The sequence below is a fragment of the Leptinotarsa decemlineata genome, unplaced genomic scaffold, assembly GCF_025532065.1.
Source record: "Leptinotarsa decemlineata unplaced genomic scaffold, Ldec_3_MD MMD2_tig00003192_RagTag_RagTag, whole genome shotgun sequence".
NCBI classification, from domain to species: Eukaryota; Metazoa; Arthropoda; class Insecta; order Coleoptera; family Chrysomelidae; genus Leptinotarsa; species Leptinotarsa decemlineata.
In genome coordinates, this window is record NW_027412582.1 from 2,925,078 (window position 1) to 2,945,276 (window position 20,199).

Genomic DNA, 20,199 nt, shown 5'->3' on the forward strand with positions numbered 1-20,199 from the left:
AATGTTTCTAAGGGAAAAACAAAATGGCGGCTCCACAATTGCAGACAAGATTTGCAATTATTGTCCGATTTGGTTCAAAATTAATAAGTGGTGGTTTTTAGGGTCGAAAATCATGATTTATTTGTCAGTGTAAAAAAACAATATGGTGGCACCAAGATGGCGGACGACGAAGTTTGTAATTGTGGTCCGATTCGAATCAAAATCAGTATGTAGGGATTTTCAGGGTAGGAAATTATGATTGTTTTGTCGATGCAAAAAGCAAGATGGAGGACGATATTTGTAATTGTGGTTCGATTCGATTCGAAATTGGCATATGGGGGTTTTACAAGTTTCCAGTATGACTGGGCTGGAATATTTGGCGATCGTATTATTGATCCACTTTTTCTACCAGGTAATTTGACTGGGGACATTTTTGAAAGATACCGTTGATCCAACGTTAACGGACATTATAGTCAATAAAGAACACATATAATAATAATAATAATAATAATGATAATGATAATAATAATAAATAAGCAGGGGTGGCCACTAACACCCTTGGCCTTTGGTGAGTTGCGACACCACTTACCCGAGCAACTGGTGCAAAACCGGACCGGCAGCCCAGGCGCACCCAGGAAGAGGGTGCGCCTGGGCTGGGGCTGGGCCGAAGAGGGTACATGGCGAGATTGCATGCTCTGTGGTGTGAAACACATCCGGAGCATGCCGCCTTTTCCGCCCAAAATCTTAGGGATTACGTATCCTATCTTCGGCGGCAGGGCTATATAGCTCCTCCCCAGTCTGCTAACGAAGTAGTAGAAGTGGCAGTTCTACCACCCGTTGGCACGGCTGAAGAGGAGACTCGCACCATACCGCCAATGGAGACGACAATCAGAACACGCAGGGCGCTCCACAGAATTAGGCCCCTGAAGCCACAAGAACTGGCTTGTTTGGATGCGGAGGTTCATAGTGTTCTAACAGAAGAGGCTGACATCTGGCAAATCAACACCGCCGTGTATAACGTCGTCCAATCGCTTCCCGAATCGGAAGGACGAAATCCCGGCCTTGCGGTTCGGAAAATTGAACGGCGTGTACACAAGATGGAGGCTAAGATCACGTCGGCGAGACAACACGCGTCTCGTATCCAATGTGTGATGGACTACAGGGCGGCCAATAGGCCTTTCACGCCCGCAGTGCGGCGAATAGCCGCCAATTTACGACGTATCCATCACACTCTAAGCCAAGGCGTGCTGTTGACCACCAAACAGCATTGCCTTGATAGGATACGAATGCTAGTGGCTGCTAAGAAGTCACTAGTGAGGCGAGCGAGAAGTATCGCGGAAAATCTAAGGTTCCGCGAGAAACCTTCTCGGTTATTCCACGTGTTGTGGATAATCCGCCGACTGCTGAATCCTTCTGGAAGGAACACCCGCAGCCACTCAACTTAGACACTCCAGCCCTAGCGCAGTTCGAAGCTCTCAACAGAGAGCTTCGACAGCCTGAGCTCAATGAACTGCGCAACCCGATAACCCCGGATGACGTTCGAAGAGCCCTTTTTGGTTCCAAGAACTTTGCTGCTCCAGGCCCAGATGGGCTGAACACTTATTGGTGGAAAAAACTACCAAGTACCCACCGCCATCTGGCCAGAGTTTTCAACTTATGGCTGGACGGAGAGCAGCCGATTCCGGATTGGTTTGTCGAGGGGCGGACCGTTCTCATCCCTAAAAGCGGAGATTTGTCGATTCCTAAGAATTACAGACCGATAACATGCTTGAATTCGTGTTATAAGTTGTTAACAAGCATCTTATACACACGAATACTCACCGCAGTTGACCGAGTGTTCGAACGGATATATGAGCAGAGAGGGTCGACGAGAGGAGTCGCTGTATGTAAAGAGAACTTGCTCATCGATAGATGTGTAACGCAGGACTCGATACAATATAAGCGTAACCTCTCTATGGCCTGGATCGATTACCTTAAGGCATTTGATACAATTTCGCATGAGCTCATCTTGCATTTGCTCAGATGCCTTGCGGTACCCGATAACATAGTGAGATGCATTGAACAACTCATACCACTTTGGCGAACTCGCTTCACCATAACATCTGGTCAAGCAAGAGTCCAAACAGGGTGGGTCACTTTCAGAAGGAGTGTATTTCAGGGTGATTCCCTCAGTCCCCTTCTATTCTGCATCTCACTATTGCCATTATCCGTTGCGCTCATAAATACTCGAGTGTATAACTGTGGCACCCCCGGAAACCGGAGGCACAAGGTCACCCATCTGTTTTATATGGATGATCTTAAACTTTATGCCTCTGGAGAGAAGGATCTCCATCAGTCCTTGAGGGTGGTGGAAGAGTACACACATGCTATCGGTATGAAATTCGGGATAGACAAATGTGCAATGGTTCATCTCAAAAGAGGACGATGCGGGGACTACGGAGAGGATGTGCAGCTCGTAGATGGAAACATCCTACACCATCTGGATGCCGGAGCGACGTATACTTACCTCGGGGTGGAACAACGCCACTCACAAGAGGTAACTGCAGTGAAAAACTCTCTCCGCGGCAAGTATCAGCACAAACTTCGACAGATCTGGTCATCGGAGCTGTCGGGGAAGAACAAAGTTGCTGCAACAAATATGCTTGCCGTTCCAATCTTACTCTACTCGGAGTAGTGAAGTGGACTCGGGAGGAAGTGTATCAACTCGACGTAAGGACCCGAAAAATGATGCATCTCTATAGGAGTTTGCATCCCAAATCGTCCGTTCCACGGTTGTACTTCCCCCGACAACAGGGAGGTCGTGGACTTTTGAGTTTGGAGTGTTTACATGACAAAATGGTACTGGATACAGCCTGTAAAGTCGTCAGGAGTTTGGATCCCCTTCTCTGCATGGTCCGTGCCCATGAGAGAGCAGGAATTGGAGCATTTCTCCTTAGGGCAGCTGCTCTAGCAGCTGATGAACTTGGTATAGTATTGGACTCTGAACGAGATGACTACAACTCTGTCACCGAGTTGGAACCCGTTCAGCAAAAAGCTCAGATAAAAGCCGCAGAGATCACCTTACTTCTGCGGAGACACAGGGATAAGCCAATGCAAGGGGTCTTCTTCAATAATATTGAAGACCTTGGCTTATCAAAGCGCCTGACGTTCGCTTTTCTCAGGTTGAGTGGGCTGAAGTCGGAAACTTAGGGGTTCATCATTGCTTGCCAGGATGGTGTCTTCAACACCTTAGTCTACCGCAGTCGCGTGATGGGTATAGAGGTTCCTGACACAAGGTGCAGGGCTTGCCGCGAGGCGCCCGAGACCCTAATGCACTTGCTATCAGCATGTCCAGCATATGCGGTCTCGGCTATATCCATCGACATAACGCGGCCCTGAGAGTGCTATATTACCATCTACGGCACTCTTACGGTATTGACGAGAAACCGGTGTTGTCCTACGCTCCGGGGGATATTGAATCCGTTGTGGGGAACGAGAAGTGCCGAATTTATTAGAACTATTCGTTCCCCACCCTCAGGCTCATACAAGCTAATAAGCCTGATGTAGTCCTTCTCGACCACCAGACCAAAACGATATTTGTCGTGGAGTTTTCAGCTCCTGGCGAGACGAATATCGTCAGAAAAGAGGAGGAAAAACGGATAAAATATCGAGATTTTCTCTTCGAACTCCGCAGACTCTATCCAGATCACTCTGTCAAGATGGTCGTTCTGATTATTGGAGTCCTTGGTGGAATGATGTCTTCTCTACTCTCGAATCTCAAAATCATACCGGCTTGCCGCACTAAGACAGAAATCTTAGCCGCACAGATGCAGAAGGCTGTCATTCTTGGCTCACTGCGTTTGCTCAGGGCACATGATTCTCGGACCCAATGATCACTTACCCCACGGTGTGGGGAGTGGTCATTGGTTGATTATGCTGGCGCGCCCTCCCGAATGTATTGGGGCTTAGGGGGATAGGGCCTGACCATCGCACACTACGGTGAAAAAAAAATAATAATATAATAAGAGGACTGGCTGTAAATCAAATTATCTAAAAGAACAATTCGGTCAAGCCAGTCTTAACCTACACTGTGGACTGACACCTATAGAAAACAATTACACCCCTGATTAATACTACGAAGGACATTGGAATATATTCGGCAGGTGTCCTACAATGTACATTTTATAATCATCTATCATTACAGAAAGGTTAGGTTAGGCCTAAAGTGAGTGGGTCTATTCGACCCTCCATCGCAACCCGCAAGGGTTTATTGTGACTCACACCTATTCACACTCGATCAAATACACCCAGCTTCTTAATGGTGAGTGAGTGGTGAGTGATCTTTTAGATCAGATGGTGAGAGCACGGCTCTGCCAAACTCTAAAAACCTGATTCGGTCCCCAGAGGGGCAGGCACAAAGTTTATGCTCTGCTGTTCCATCATTTTCCAAAAAGAGGCGACACACACTGTTTCTGTCAGTCTGAGTCTCTTCATATGATGATTAAAATGACAGTGGCCTGTAAGAAGGCCTGTTAGATTTCGTAGTTCATTCCACTCCTGGAATCTGAAAGGTTCCGCTTGAAATACAGTTGCATAAGTTCCGAGGCAGGTAGATATCTCTGTCCTGGGTCTGCGACTGAAAACACCTGCACCAGAACCGAAAGGTGTTTTTGATCCATCTGTGAACCAACAACTATCTGCTCTTAATATTTCCTTCTCCCGGAGGATCCAGTCTTCTCTACTCGGGAATAGTACTTTATAAGGCAGTTCGTAGTTGATAGTTGGAGGCATGAAATCAGAGGTCATCTTCAGAATGCTGTGACTTCCAATGTCAACCAACAGTCTGTTGGACTCTGCATTTAATTGGTTTGTGCAATTGGCAATGTGCACAAGTCTGTATGCAGTCCATCCAGCCTCTCTCTCCAGAAGAATGTGGGGATGAGGTAGATCTTGAAGCATCTCCATTGCCGCTGACGGTGTGATACTTATGGCACCACTGATAGCCAGACAAGCCTGTCTCTGTAAGCCAAAGAGCTTCGCTTGGGCCGTTTTCTGTAAAGCCTTCGACCACCAGGGAATTGCACCATAAGTAATCATTGGTCTAACAATCATCACATAAATCCATTGGATTTGTTTGGGACCTAAACCCAAAGTTTTACCACAAATCCTTCCACATGTCCATAGAGACAGTCTGGCTTCGGGTAAAACTTTTTTCAAGTGAGCGTTCCAGATGAGTCTTTTATCAAGGAAAATGCCTAGATATATTTCACCTCCGTTACAAATGGAATGGCCACACCATTGAGGGAAAGTGGCGTTAGATCGTCCAATTTTCTCCTCCTGGTGAAGGGGATTAACACAGTTTTGCTGGGGTTTACAGACATCTGCTAACTCAGGCACCAACTGAGAACATCGTCCAACGTGCTTTGGATGATATTACAATCAATCCTTCCCAACGTGGACCTTGCCAGGATGACAAGGTCATCTGCATAAGCTTGCAGATCAACTTTTCTTCTGTTGAGGGCATCAAGCAGACTATCCATCAGGAGCGGCCACAGAAGGGGAGATAGTACCCCACCTTGAGGGCAGTCCCTGGTGACCCTGTACCTAATGGCCTCTCCTTGGAGTGTTGTAGTTGCAGTTCTGTTTACCAGCATAGCATAGATCCAGCCAGTTATGGTAGATTCTATACCTTTCCTAGCCAGAGGCAGTCCTATAGATTTAGGTAGTGCATTGTCAAATGTTCCTTCAATATCAAGAAATACAGCAACCACAATCTTCTTGTTGTCAAGGGAATGGGAAATTTTCTCAACAAGGTTGTTTAATGCTAAATCTGTCGATTTTCCGGTTTGATAAGCATACTGATAGTTATTCAGGGGGGATGCATATAATGCTACCCTCCTAATGTGTCCGTCCAGTATCCTCTCAAGTCCTTCCAACAGGAAGGATGTAAGGCTGATTGGTCGTACCGGTTTAGGGTGTGGGTCTCTCCGACCCATTTTAGGTATACAGGGTGTTCCTTAAACACATGCAAATATTTAAGGAGGAATTCCTAGACCCATTTTAAGGAAAAAACGTCCTATGGACGTATGTCCTAAACGCCTTAACTTTTGAGATACAGGGTGGCAAAGTTTTCATAAATAATCAGTTTTTTAATAATAACTGAGATAATTTTGTAGACATCTTTGACATATTTAGTACATATGTTCCATGCCTCGAGGCGCATTTTCTGATGTATAATTTTCTTAATTTTCTCTGCCAGTGGCGTACGTACGAGTTTTGAAATTTATATTTTTGGCGAAAAAAATACTACGCCACTGCTTTACCTTGAATTAAAAATTATTTTTGAAATCTCCATACATTTTTGAGCACATTTGATTTGTTGGGTTTTCTTTGTCCGACGCATGGTTTTCGCTCAAAAAATTAAAAATCGCTTTACTTAAGGATAAATTCCTTAAAAATCTGATGCGGTATCGTGCATCGACTGAAAGCAAACTAAGAGATCAGATTTGTTGCAAAATAATTGAGGATCTAAAAGGTATTTGTTTGTTGTCAGATGCACTGTTCTCAATTAAAATTACGTCATAACGCAGCACCGCTTAATAATTTTTGAAAACATAAATTTAGTTATCCTGGAATAAATGACGAGTAGCAGAATTTATTTACTGCACCTCTTGGAAATATGGAGTTTGTCGATATGTGATTTCTTTTGAAGATTAAAAGCAGAAAAAACAGCGTACCCACCATAGCAATAAAAAACGAATTCTCTGTATGTACAAACGTCAGTAGCTAATATTGATGTTGGTTTAAAGTAAGGTGTTGCTGTTAAAAACTGTCACAGCGCGTTTTGATTGATTTTGAAGTATTATTGAAGTTATTTTGGTAGTCCGCTGTTTTTCTGAATATCAGTAAATATGGTGAATTATACGAATGCGGAAATGGCGCAAATGCATTACGTATATGGCCTTGCCGATGGTAATGCAACAGAAGCCAGGCGCATTATAAGGAAAGATATCCTAATCGTGCCTTACCAGATAGCCGAACCTTTTCAAATATTCATCGTCGACTTGGGGAAACTGGTAGTTTCAATAAAGGGACTCCGGAAGGTAGACCTCGTGTAGTAAGAACTCCTGAAATTGAGGAATCGGTGCTGCAAGAAATTGAGGAACATCCTGAGACGAGTACGAGGAAGATCGCTAGAACTCTGAATATTTGTCATCAAATTGTTTGGTGTATTTTGGATGATTTTTTGTTATACCCATACCATATTTCAAGAGTGCAGGCATTACTCCCAAGAGATTTTACACAGCGTGTGAATTTCAGTCAGTGGTATCTACAAAGTATTGCACTAAATCCGCAGTTTGAGACACAAATTTTGTTCACAGACGAAGCAAATTTTTCTCGGAATGCCATTCAAAATTTCCATAACAATCATGTGTGGGCTGAAGAAAATCCCCATGCAATAACCGAAACCCATTTCCAACACCAATTTTCGGTTAATGTATGGGCAGGAATTATAGATGATCATCTAATAGGCCCATTTTTTCTACCAGGACGCCTTGATGGTCGTTCTTATTTACACTTTCTCGAAGAAGACTTACCTGGGTTACTGGAAGATGTGCCACTTGCGTTCAGGAATCGAATATGGTACATGCACGATGGCGCCCCTGCTCATTTCAGTGTAATTATCCGAAACCATTTAAATACAGTTTATCCTAATCGTTGGATAGGTCGCGGAGGACCTCAGCAATGGCCAGCAAGATCCCCCGATCTCATCAGTTTATATTTTTTTTATGGGGTCACCTTAAAACTCTTGTGTATAAAACTCCCGTTAATACTTTAGAAGATTTAAGAGAGCGAATAGTTGCCTCGTGTGAAACTATACGAAATACGCCGGGAATATTTGAACGGGTGCGTAATTCCATGCGTAGAAGGGCGGAAGCATGCATACTAAGTGCAGGTGGCCACTTCCAACAATTTTTATAATCAGTTTTGGTATTATTACCAATTAACAAATTTGTGCTATTCGTTTAGACTCACTGTCACAAAATAAAATGAAACTCGTTTTTGTGAAAAATTAATTTTTTTGCAGATTATGTTTTCAAATATTACTAGGGAATTGGTAATGCGTTATGAAGCAATTTTCAGATTCTCATTCATTTTAGAATTGATCTAATTTCTTAATTTGCTTTCTGTCGATTTTTATTTTTTTTGAGTGAAAATCATGCGTCGGACAAAGAAATACCAAGAGATCAAATTTTCTCAAAAACAAATGAGGATTTTAAAAATGATTTTATTTTGGAAAGAAAGCATTGGCTTAGTACTTTTTCCCCAAAAATTTTCAATGCGAAACCCGTAGAGATGTCACTGTTTGAAGAAATACAAATTTGTGTACATCAGAAAATGCGCCTATAGGCATAGGACATATGAACCAAATATGCCAAAGATGTCTACAAAATTATCTCAGTTATTATTAAAAAACTGATTATTTTTGAAAACTTTGCCACCCTATATCTCAAAAGTTAAGGCGTTTAGGACATACGCCCATAGGAAGTTTTTTTCCTTAAAATGGGTCTAAGAATTACCTCCTTGAATATTAGCATGTGTTTAAGGAACACCCTGTATACAGGGTGTCCCTGGACTTCCTCTTTTCCTCTCGGGAATGTATAGATGGGGTCAAAATATCACCAGTACTTCATATAACTTTTTTTCCTAAAAGTCTTCGTAACCAAGTTACGGCCCCTCGAAGTTACAAAATGAAAAATGTTTTTCTTTGATAACTTTTCAAGTGAATATTCAAAATCATCCAAATTTTGGTAATTGACTAAACAAATGAATTCCGTCGATGAGCTTTCATGCAGGAGTCAGTTGTTTTGCTACAAAGTCAGGAACGGACTACCCCCGATGGTCCACACCCCAAAACTTTGAAATGACAGATATTTTTCAATATTTTTCAACAAAATAAGGTTATTTGGACAATTTTATGAATAAAAGTACTCGTGTGGAAAGTCGATCGGAGCAACGAGTCTTGATAAAAATGTAGTTCTACTCGACGACATCAAACCCGCTCGTCCACCATTATTTGAAATGAATAATTATCAAAGCAGAAATAATAATGATAACGTTAATTCAACAACATTTATAACAGGAATAATACAAAGTATGCTAAAATGAAGTCGTAAACAAAAAGTACAGTACCTATATGGAAGTTTAAGTCACAATTGTGATAGCAGTTCTGTAGATTCGTGGTGTTTTTAAACTAACAAGCTACTCTACTATGAAATATCGAATTCATTCCATATTTTGTATGTACATAATACGTGTGGAATAATCACGTTTCGTGTTGATCAGTTATCTGAATCTCATGAAACTCAACATTCGAATGTTTCAAATTCTTCTTCACAGCTAAACTGTTGAGGAGTTTCACTGATAATTATAATTTTATGGGAGAAATTCTTCAACACGAATCTAAATTTAGCTGAAAAAACGCAAATCGGAAAAAATATTTACTATACTAATAAAAAACAAACGAATGAACTACAAAAACGGCTGCACATCAGGTGAAAAATATCCAGGGAATAATTATGTTCCATTTCTTTCACAGATGTTGACAAAAAAACCTTTTAGAAAGTTTTGATAAAAAATGAGAAACTGGAATGCGATTTTGTTTTGTTGAGTGGTGCGTTGTCATATGACTATCATTGTATTGTCAATATTCTATAGGATATTTTGAATTTTTTTGATATGGCCGAACAGTTTACATTCAATGAATATGCAGATATGCATGTATTTTATGGACGAGCATTTTGTGATGCTGCAGAAGCTCGTCGTCTGGTAGACATCTCAGGATAAATGTTGTTGAATTAACGTTATCATTATTATTTCTGCTTTGATAATTATTCATTTCAAATAATGGTGGACGAGCGGGTTTGATGTCGTCGAGTGAAACTACATTTTTATCAAGACTCGTTGCTCCGATCGACTTTCCACACGAGTACTTTTATTCATAAAAGTGTCCAAGTAACCTTAATTTTATAAAAAAAAAGTTATATGAAGTACTGGTGATATTTTGACCCCATCTATACATTCCCGAGAGGAAAAGAGGAAGTCCAGGGACACCCTGTATAGTTCCACGCCGGACAATTTTGTGAGAATAGGTAAAATTATTTCCAATCCGTTTAGAAGAAGAGCTGGAAATATACCATCCTCTCCAGGAGATTTGAAGGGCTGCCGGTGCTTTGATAACCTTCTTTGTGACCTTCCAATCGTTCTTTTTTTGGGCGTTTAGCGCCCTCGTAGATGTGAGGTCTGTTGTTATCAAGAGTCAGATTTCCAGGAGAGTGGTTTTCTATCAGAAGCTCTAATGTTTCTTTGATAGAGGACGTGAATGTTCCATCGGGTCGTTTAAGCAACCCAATTTCAGCAGTCGGCTCTCTAGAAAGAACCTTTTGAATTCTTGTGCTGCGAGGTAAATCATTACAGGGAAAAGAATGCTCTGCATTCACTCAGACATTTTAGGGTATATTAGACACTGAAAAAATATTGCAATTCAGTCTTCACCACTGAGTTTTGATTCAGAAATCTGAATAACTTGCACCAAAAACACGAAACACAACTTCTTCCGTCATTCTGAACGGTTGTTTGAACTATTTTTGTCAAAAAAACACTAAATACTGTACTGATCGCACAATGTTTTGTAGAAGTCCATAATTGCATCTATCTATAAATGATTGTTCAATAACATGAGAATACTCATTATTCAGGCTTATTCTAACCCAACATTGAATATTCACAATCAATGAATTATTTTCTGATTAGGCGTGCCCGTTGCTGGAATTATAGTGGAGCCTATCCAGTCAGAAGGAGGAGACAACGAAGCTTCTCCCGAATTTTTCCAGAAATTACAAAGAATTGCCAAGAAACACGGTGCCGGATTTTTAATCGATGAAGTTCAAACCGGTGCTGGTCCTACGGGAAAGATGTGGTGCCACGAACATTTCAATCTTGATTCACCTCCGGATATAGTAACGTTCAGTAAGAAAATGTTGACGGGTGGATTCTACCACAATTTGGACCAGAAGTGAGTATACTCTCAATTACAACCATTGACGCAATCCTCCACCTACTTCAACAATATTCATAACTGTATTGACTATGTTCAAGAATATCTTCTGTTATGTCTTCCTTGACTGTCTTCCGACAGTACGAGACAGGCCTGTTAGAAATCGTAGTTCATATCTACTTTAGTCCAGCAACTGTTTGGTATCAAGCTACAGAGGGTAAATAAACCCTTTGGAGTGACCCAATCCTGGAAGATTCTGCCAGAAGTCCATAAATCTTCTTGCCATCGAGGTGTTCAATCTTTGTTTGGCAAAGCCTAAAGCGATACCAATGACAGGTTCTGGTCCAGTGAAGCTGCTTGTAGCACACTTCTTTGCAAGGGAGTCAGCAGCATCACTGCCTTCCAGGCCAGTATGGCCAGGAATCCAGGCCAGAGACAATCTGTTAAGTCTTCCTATCGAGGAGAGTCGTTTTTGGCAATTTGCTACCAATTTAGACGTTGCTCGGTAGGAGCTAAGTAGTCCAGTCATTATAGTAAGTTCACCTCGGAATTCGAGATACCCAGCTGTATATTGACAGCTTGTATATTGACACCCTAAAAGTTGTCTCAAAACCTACATATGGTAGGGTGTAAGCAACTATTAAATTTCAAGGTCAAAGGTCACAAAAATCGGTTTTTTGCGCTTTTTTTGGAAATATCTCATTTCCTATGGGTTTTTGCTATTTGTATTTATTATCAATATTGTAGAATATAAAATTCTCTACAAATTTTGTTTGAAAAAATTTTTTATACGGTGAACCGTTTTCGAGATAGAGGGCGGAGAGCACGCGGTCACAGCATCACTTCAGGACAACCGGTGCCTCCTGTCGAAAACGCACCATATATAGTTGATGAACTATCGATAAATCAATGATTATAAATATTTGTCAATTTTTATCAACTATTATATTATATTTTATCATTTTTTTCCTAACTTATCCACTTTTTATTCAGTATTAATTTATTTAACAACACTTACCTGCCCATGTAATTGCAGAATTGTTAATGAAAATATAGGAATTATATTTGAATTTTAACCTAATTAATATTTATAACTTCTTACATGATGAAAGAAAAAACAAATAAATTATGAATTAATCTTTTTATTAAAAAATACAATTGAATACATTTATTTTTATTGAAAGTAAAGAAATGGAATAAAGGGTACAAAAACTACAATTTATAATTTTAATCATCTTCTTCCTCTCCATCTCTGGCTGCTGGTAAATTTCAAACTGGTCTTCATTATCATCTTCAACGATATTTGTCTCAAGTTCTTACATGATTTCGGGGTCAAAGGTTCCATCTTCGTTAATGTCGCTCTAATATGGTAAAGCATTGAGACAAGCTGGCCCATTACATTGGCCACAAGCTAAAGAGCATTGCAAGCCCGCTTTCCTGCATCCGCATCGCGAATGCAGTTGCAGTTGCAGAAAATTGTATTTAGCAAATCTTTTGAAGCAGGTGGTGAAATTGTCATGATAGGCTCCAGAAAATCGTTTCGCATTGCCCAACCCCATACCTGGGGTTCCAAATCATGTCCTAACCAAGTTTGAACTTGATAATATACACGGTTGAAATGTTGATGAGCAGCTGCACTCGTTGGTGGAATATTTGAAAGCTGCACAGGTTTATTAAGTTTTGTAGACTTGACGTAATACATATAACGAAGATGATCGAGACTTTTCACAGATTTCGGAGCATTATAGACTGCCAATAAGGTTTGAGTTCCACTCTAATAATCTCTAGGCTGAACAATTTTCTTCCTCAAATGCTGCAGCTAGTTCATCCAAATTTGTCAGTCTATCAAAAAATTTTAAAAATGATTTTTTCCCTTTTTAAAAAGCGCAAAAGTTGTGTCACAGCCACTTATTGCGTGCAGAAATAAAATATGTTTTTTAAAATAAGGATAATTATCAAAACTTTTAGTCGAGTATATCTCCGTTTTTACATTACTTTTCCCAACTTTTTTAAAGAAAATTTCTTGTTCGTAAGACAGTGTACGCCCAATTAAAATGACAAGTAAATCAATATCTTGTCCTATTATAACTGCAGTTTTTTTAGACTTTGATTCTTCAATTGCAGTTTCAACAATAAGAACATCCGCATCATCTCTGGCTTGTTTAGTAGTAATATTTGCAGCTTGTAATTTTTCAATTAACATATTAATGAACTTATCTTTGTTATTTCGATTTGATAAGAATTTTTCTTGAGTAACTGGTACAACCATTGTTTCATCGAAACAAACTTCATACGTTTTTGAAAGTGCAGCAGGTCTTCTCTGCTGCTCCATAGCTTTTACGTTCTTACTGTAGTCTGAATATCCGTCAAATATAACAATTATTTTGGAACTGTAATGCATTTGTAAATAATTCATGTATTTATCAAAAATAATAGAAAAAGTATCTTCTCTGCTCCATACAACATGATGAAGAAGAAATCCGCCATCAATAATGAACGTCACATTATTTTCATTGAGAACAAAATCAATTGGGCTCATGTTGTCATACAATGACGATTTTGTTGTTTTTCTCATGCCATCATCATCAAATAGAGCTGTTGGATACGGACTCAATTCATATTGAAGATATTCTTCAAGATTACTTTCAAATTGTTTGCTGACAGTAATTCTTTGGAAGAGTAATAATGGATCCACTGCAACTTTACAATCATTTATTTTTACAGATTTGTTAACACTGGAAAGCGGCATTACTTTTTCGGAGCGTTTAAACTTTATTTCATTAAATGATAAGTCGGTGATCTTCTTCATAGACTCTAATCCAATTTCGTAAGCTGAAATTCTCATAAGTTTGCAAATATTTATAATCATTGATTTATCGATAGTTCATCAACTATATATGGCGCGTTTTCGACCGGAGGCACCGGTTGACCTGAAGTGATGCTGTGACCGCGTGCTCTCCGCCCTCTATCTCGAAAACGGTTCACCGTATAAAACAATTTTTTAAACAAAATTTGTAGAGAATTTTGTATTCTACAATATTGATAATAAATACAAATAGCAAAAAACCCATAGGAAATGAGATATTTCCAAAAAAAGCGCAAAAAAACCGATTTTTGTTACCTTTGACCTTGAAATTTAATAGTTGCTTACACCCTACCATATGTAGGTTTCGAGACAACTTCTAGGGTGTCAATATACAAGTATTTACAGACTTACAGCTGGGTATCTCGAATTCCGAGATTCTTACCTAATTTAAGCTTAAATGACTGGATTAAAGAGCTTCCAACGGCGCTTGACTGTCTGAGAATATTTCTATTAACTTGTGTATGAGGTTGGTATTCGGTCTCAAAATCTTGCTATCGAAATTATTATGTTTTTCAAGTGAATCTTAATTTTTCAGTATTTAGCCTAGAGTTGCCAGCTCCAAAATGTATACAACAAAACAGATTGTTAAACTTATTTGATTTTTCATTATTCCTAATCGGGGTTTTCCAGTTGGTTTTCTAATGTACGGGTCTTTCCAATCCACTTATCCTCATAAAATTCAATATTCCCTAATATCTTTTCCTAAACAACCTGAATATTTGAGCCTATTTTCACGTAAATATTGTAAAGTACAATTAGCTAGATTTTCAAATATTTCATTTCTTGTGTCCCTTATCTTGGGACTTGCCCGCTATTGTGACTTTTCCTACCTTTGTTTATCCAACCCTATGTAATCCCTACAATGACGAATTTGACCCCTCCTCTAACTACCGATATCAAACCTTGCATTTTGTAAAATTCATTTAGTACGTTTCAAACCTTGCAACAGCCATATCATCGCCTGTGGACCAATAATGCTTCCAAGAAGGGGTAAATTTTCGTTATCTGGACACCCGGCGATTTTGAAAAAATTTTCGACTGTACTTACGTATTTTGATGCGTAGATTACGAATCCGAAAGAAAAAAGCGGCGCTCTCCCTTATTTAAAAAGTTACGGCCCTTCAAAGTTCAGAAAAGGGCAACTTTTCAGCCTTCTTTTTCACTAAATAAACTATTCAAAAACACATGCATTTATTCACTAGGTCACCTTTACACCTCATTCCTCCTTCTTTAACACTTTTCACTTCAATAATCAATATTTTTCTTATAAAAATTTTAAAAAATGTACGGAGCTGCTTTTTGGTTACATATCACTGTATTTTACGTTTTTAAGGTTAATGATATGGTTGGTATGACTGATGCAGTCCATATTCCTGAAGTAATTCAAATGTTTTTTACCTTCAGTCTTTAGATCGTAAATTGGTTTTTGGTGGTGTATTACGAATTTGAAATAGTAGGCGACGGCAAATACCAACCGCTTTTTTCTGAAATGTCACTAGTAACTAACCTAAAAATAGAATAATGTCACCAGGAGAAGCATTCGTTTTTAAATTAAGTTTTTTATAAGAAAAAATATTGATTATTGAAGTGAAAAGTGTTGAAGAAGGAGGAATGAGGTGTAAAGGTGACCTAGTGAATAAATGCTTGTGTTCTTAAATAGTTTATTTAGTGAAAAAGAAGGCTGAAAAGTTGCCCTTTTCTGAACTTTGAAGGGCCGTAACTTTTTAAATAAGGGAGAGCGCCGCTTTTTTCTTTCGGATTCGTAATCTACGCATCAAAATACGTAAGTACAGTCGAAAATTTTTTCAAAATCGCCGGGTGTCCAGATAACGAAAATTTACCAATATAGATTTTCTCACCTCAGGCTTGATAAAATACAGTAAAAGTAGAATTTTTTTAGAGCTGATAAACCAAATGTGACACATTAACTTCAACCTCACTGTGACGTGCACTATTAGCTGCCTACATTCAGGCGTTTATTCAGTTGGTTATTCTAATGTACTTTAACGTACCAACAGGTCCCCGGCAGCCAAATATATTTTGTGTTGAAGATATGGAACTTTGAAACGCTTGGACTTTAAAGTACCGTTAGTCGACTAAACGGCCGATTTCATAAAGAAACATAAAGGTTACTTTAACTTTAAATGATACTTTAATAAATGTAATATAATGTGTTAAAACAGTTGTCACTGTTAGGCAACTTGTAATACATATGAGATACTACAAGTTGGCAACACGGGACAATCATGGTTAACGCGGGTTATGTTGACAGGGCATGACTACAAACATGTGCTCATGATCACAATATCTAATGTTATATGTTATACAATAAACTACCAACGTTGAACGCTAGTTGTGTTATTTATAATCTTTTGGCCAGATTATACAATAAATATTTTTGATTTCATAACCAAGTTAAAGTGTCCTTTAAGCCAAAAACGTCCTTCAAAGTTAAAGTGTCGATTTCTCTACTTCAACTCGCCAAAGTGTCATTTAACTACAACATAACCTCAATTTTAATAATTGTTATTTGTTGTGCTACTCGCTACGTTTGCTAGTTTTGTGTTCGTTTAGCCATAATAATCATAAAAATATGAATAATTTTGAAACGTCTAGCTCAAGTTCATCTGATGAAGAATTTATTTATACTAGAAGACCAAAAGTGTATAGGAAAAGAACAGACTGCTTCGAAAAATATGATGAGCTTGACTTTTACCAACGTTTTCGCTTAAAAAAACAAACTGTTTTGTATCTACTAGATGAAATAAAAGAACAAATTCAGTTACCTACTAATAAGTAAGTTGTAAAATTTGTATTATTAACAGAATTATAAAAAAATTTATTTATTTTTTAGAGGTGGGTGCATTACACCATTACCACAATTATTGTTGACTTTAAGATTCTACGCATCAGGAAATATGCAAATAATCGTATCAGATTTTATGGGAGTGTCTAGAAGTTCAGCTAGCAGGATTATCAAAAAGGTGTCTATTGCTATTGTCTCACTAGCCCGACAACACATTCGCATGTATGAAAATAAAAGGGAATTGGAAGAAGCAGTTGAAAAATTTTATGAAATAGCTTCATTTCCCAAGACCATTGGAGCAATTGATTGCACATTAGTTAAAATTGATTCTCCCGGTGGAAATGATGCAGAAATATTCAGATGTAGAAAATCTTATTTTGCATTAAATGTTCAGACAGTAAGCGATGCTAAATTGAAAATAAGAGATATTGTTGTGAGATGGCCAGGATCGGTGCATGACCAAACAATTTTTAATAATAGCAGTTTAAAGCAAAAATTTGAAAATGGTGTATTTGGTCAGTATATGCTAATTGGTGACAGTGGATATTCTCTAAAGCCATATCTTATGACTAAGTTACAACAAACTAGAACACCTGCTGAAAATTTATACAATGAGTCTATAATAAGGACTCGAAATGTAGTAGAGCGTCAATACGGTTTATGGAAAAGACGATTTCCCGTTTTGAGGTTTGGCATGAGACTAAAACTAGAAACCATAATGGCAGTAATAGTCGCAACTGCAGTTCTTCATAACATTGCCATTGATATGAATGATAACTTTACTGAAGAAGATGAAATAGAGGAAGACGATGAGGATGTATTACCCCCCCATGGAAAATAATCCAAATATAGCAGAAAATATAAGGAATTTGATAATTAATGAACATTTTGCTAGATTGTAAATACTAATAATAATTAAAAATCAGTTAATCTCGTGCGCAACACAACACAAATCAAAACAATTGCACTAATCGCGGGCGGCGGGTGTAAGCGTAATTTGCGAGCAGTGCGGTGCGGTGCGGTGGGGGAAGAGTCCCGGCCCGGGGCGCGACGACAGCACGCACTTGATTCACTCACATCATTCATTCGCTCTCGCTCACCGCACGTTCGCCGTGCTAAGTAAGCGTGCCGATTACGAAAAATTAAGCATTTCGCTCATTAAATGCAAAATAAATTTCTTTTACAGGAGAGCCAAAACAAAATTTGAAAAACCAATTTATGTATTTTTTTTTTATACAGGGTGTTCATTTGAAAACTTCCCACCACGGATTTATCGAAAACTACTGATTGAAAGAAAAAACGCCGAGACACGTCAGAAGATACATCAAAGGGGACAACTTTTTAACCAATAACTACTTCACCCCCTTTCACCCTCTGCACCCCAGGATCATTTCCTTGAAAATTTTAAATGACAAGGGGTATCGAGTGATAGCTTGTTTGAAAAGTCTTCCGAAGTCCTTCATTATGACGTTTATTTTTTTCAAATCGGTCGATTCGTTTTCCAGAAAATTAGAAAAATATTATTGATCCTAATTTGGGAATTTTCGAAACAATACATACAAAAATATTACATTTTATTTCAATAATTGTTCAAAATGTTGCCCGTTGGTGGCCAAACAATGATATAGGCGATGTTCAAATTCCTGACGGACATTTTCAAATACATGTTGTTGGATATCATGGCAGCTGTTGATAATGCGTTGACAAAGTTCATTCAAATTTGCAGGTTGGGGAGTGAACACAATGGACTTCAAATGGCCCCATAGAAAAAAGTCTAATGGCGTCAAATCCGGGGACCTAGCAGGCCATTCTATAGGCCCTCTTCGCCCTATCCATTTATCGGGAAACTCGTTGTCTAGCCATTGTCGAACCGGAAGAACATAGTGAGGAGGAGCACCGTCTTGCTGGAAATATATCTGAGCCTCATCAAGTGTAGGGTTTCCATCCTCTTCGATTTGGTTTTCAATGGTTTCAGTGATAAGCGGATTGATAGTAGTTTCCAACATATCCAAATAAATGTCTCCATTTAAATTTCTATCAATGAACAATGGCCCAAGCACTTTGTTTCCTAAAATGCCTGCCCATACATTAATTTTTTGAGGGTACTGGGTGTGCCCTTCATTGCTCCAATACCTACAGTTATGCTTATTAACAAATCCATTTAGATAAAATGTGCATTCATCAGTGAAGCAGACATTCTTCACACGAATGGTATTATCATTAATCGCTGCAGTCATTATTTCACAAAACTCCACTCGCCTATCAAAATCATCTTCGGTTAACTCTTGCAATATTTTCATTTTGAATGGATGAAATTTATGGAGTTTAGTAACTGTGTGTACAGAGCCTAATGAAATATGAGTCGCAGCAGCAATTTTGCGTAACGAAGTATTAGGATTTATTCCAAAATGACCTAAAACTTCAATTTGAGCGGCTTCATCCAAAACTCTTCTATTATCACGTTTTTTATTTGCAACCGATCCAGTTTGAGTAAATTTAGTAACTAGGTCCAAAACATACCTATGCGAAGTTAACTTATCTGGATGTCTGGCATTAAACGTGACGGCAGTTTGCCGAGCACATTGATTTTGGGCACCATAAATCAGAATAATTTCCACTCTTTCGGCTAGTGTGTAAACCATTTTCGAAATAGATTCTGAATCAATGATTTACTTTTCACGATCTGAAAACTGTGACAGAGGTAACTGACAGGAAATTCAATTCCTTCTTTCACCTAGCAACTGAGAATAACTACACATGTAAACAATAAAAACAGTTCGCCTAGGATATCTGTGTTGATGAAAAAATCGCGGAAAAAATTGGGATTGGTATTTGGTTATTGCCACGTCTAATCATTCGAACTGCTGTTTATGTTGGTAGTTTTCGTTTTGAATTATAAACGAATTGTGGATTTGGCAAACCTTAAATGTAATTGAAATGAAAAGTGATATTTTCGTGTGTTTTTGTTTTCTATCGGAACAAATAAAAATTAATGCAGATTTTTCTAATTTTCTGGAAAACGAATCGACCGATTTGAAAAAAATAAACGTCAAAATGAAGGACTTCGGAAGACTTTTCAAACAAGCTATCACTCGATACCCCTTGTCATTTAAAATTTTCAAGGAAATGATCCTGGGGTGCAGAGGGTGAAAGGGGGTGAAGTAGTTATTGGTTAAAAAGTTGTCCCCTTTGACGTATCTTCTGACGTGTCTCGGCGTTTTTTCTTTCAATCAGTAGTTTTCGATAAATCCGTGGTGGGAAGTTTTCAAATGAACACCCTGTATAGATTAATAATAGTGTTATACATCATTGGATGCATCTTTTTTAATTTTTTTAAATATCGTGTGCTTAGATCACATTTTTCTAATAAAACTGGTTTGCTGATTTTTCGTTTTGCGGCCCTTTTGCATTTAAAGAGCGATTTATGTATGGTCCAGGGAAGACACCGCGGACCCCCAGGGGTCCGCGGACCACAGGTTGGGAAACGCTGAGTTATATATAACTCACATA

The 20,199-nt window shown here is 38.7% G+C and overlaps 1 protein-coding gene across 1 annotated transcript in view; it reads left to right on the top strand.

Moving 5' to 3' along the window:
* Positions 1–20,199, top strand: part of LOC111511411 (4-aminobutyrate aminotransferase, mitochondrial) — a 128,633-nt gene that overhangs the window by 89,523 nt on the left and 18,911 nt on the right. The window contains exon 6 of the mRNA XM_074177727.1: positions 10,774–11,035. Within this exon, the coding sequence (XP_074033828.1) occupies positions 10,774–11,035 (262 nt within the window). The remainder of the gene's footprint in view (positions 1–10,773; positions 11,036–20,199) is intronic.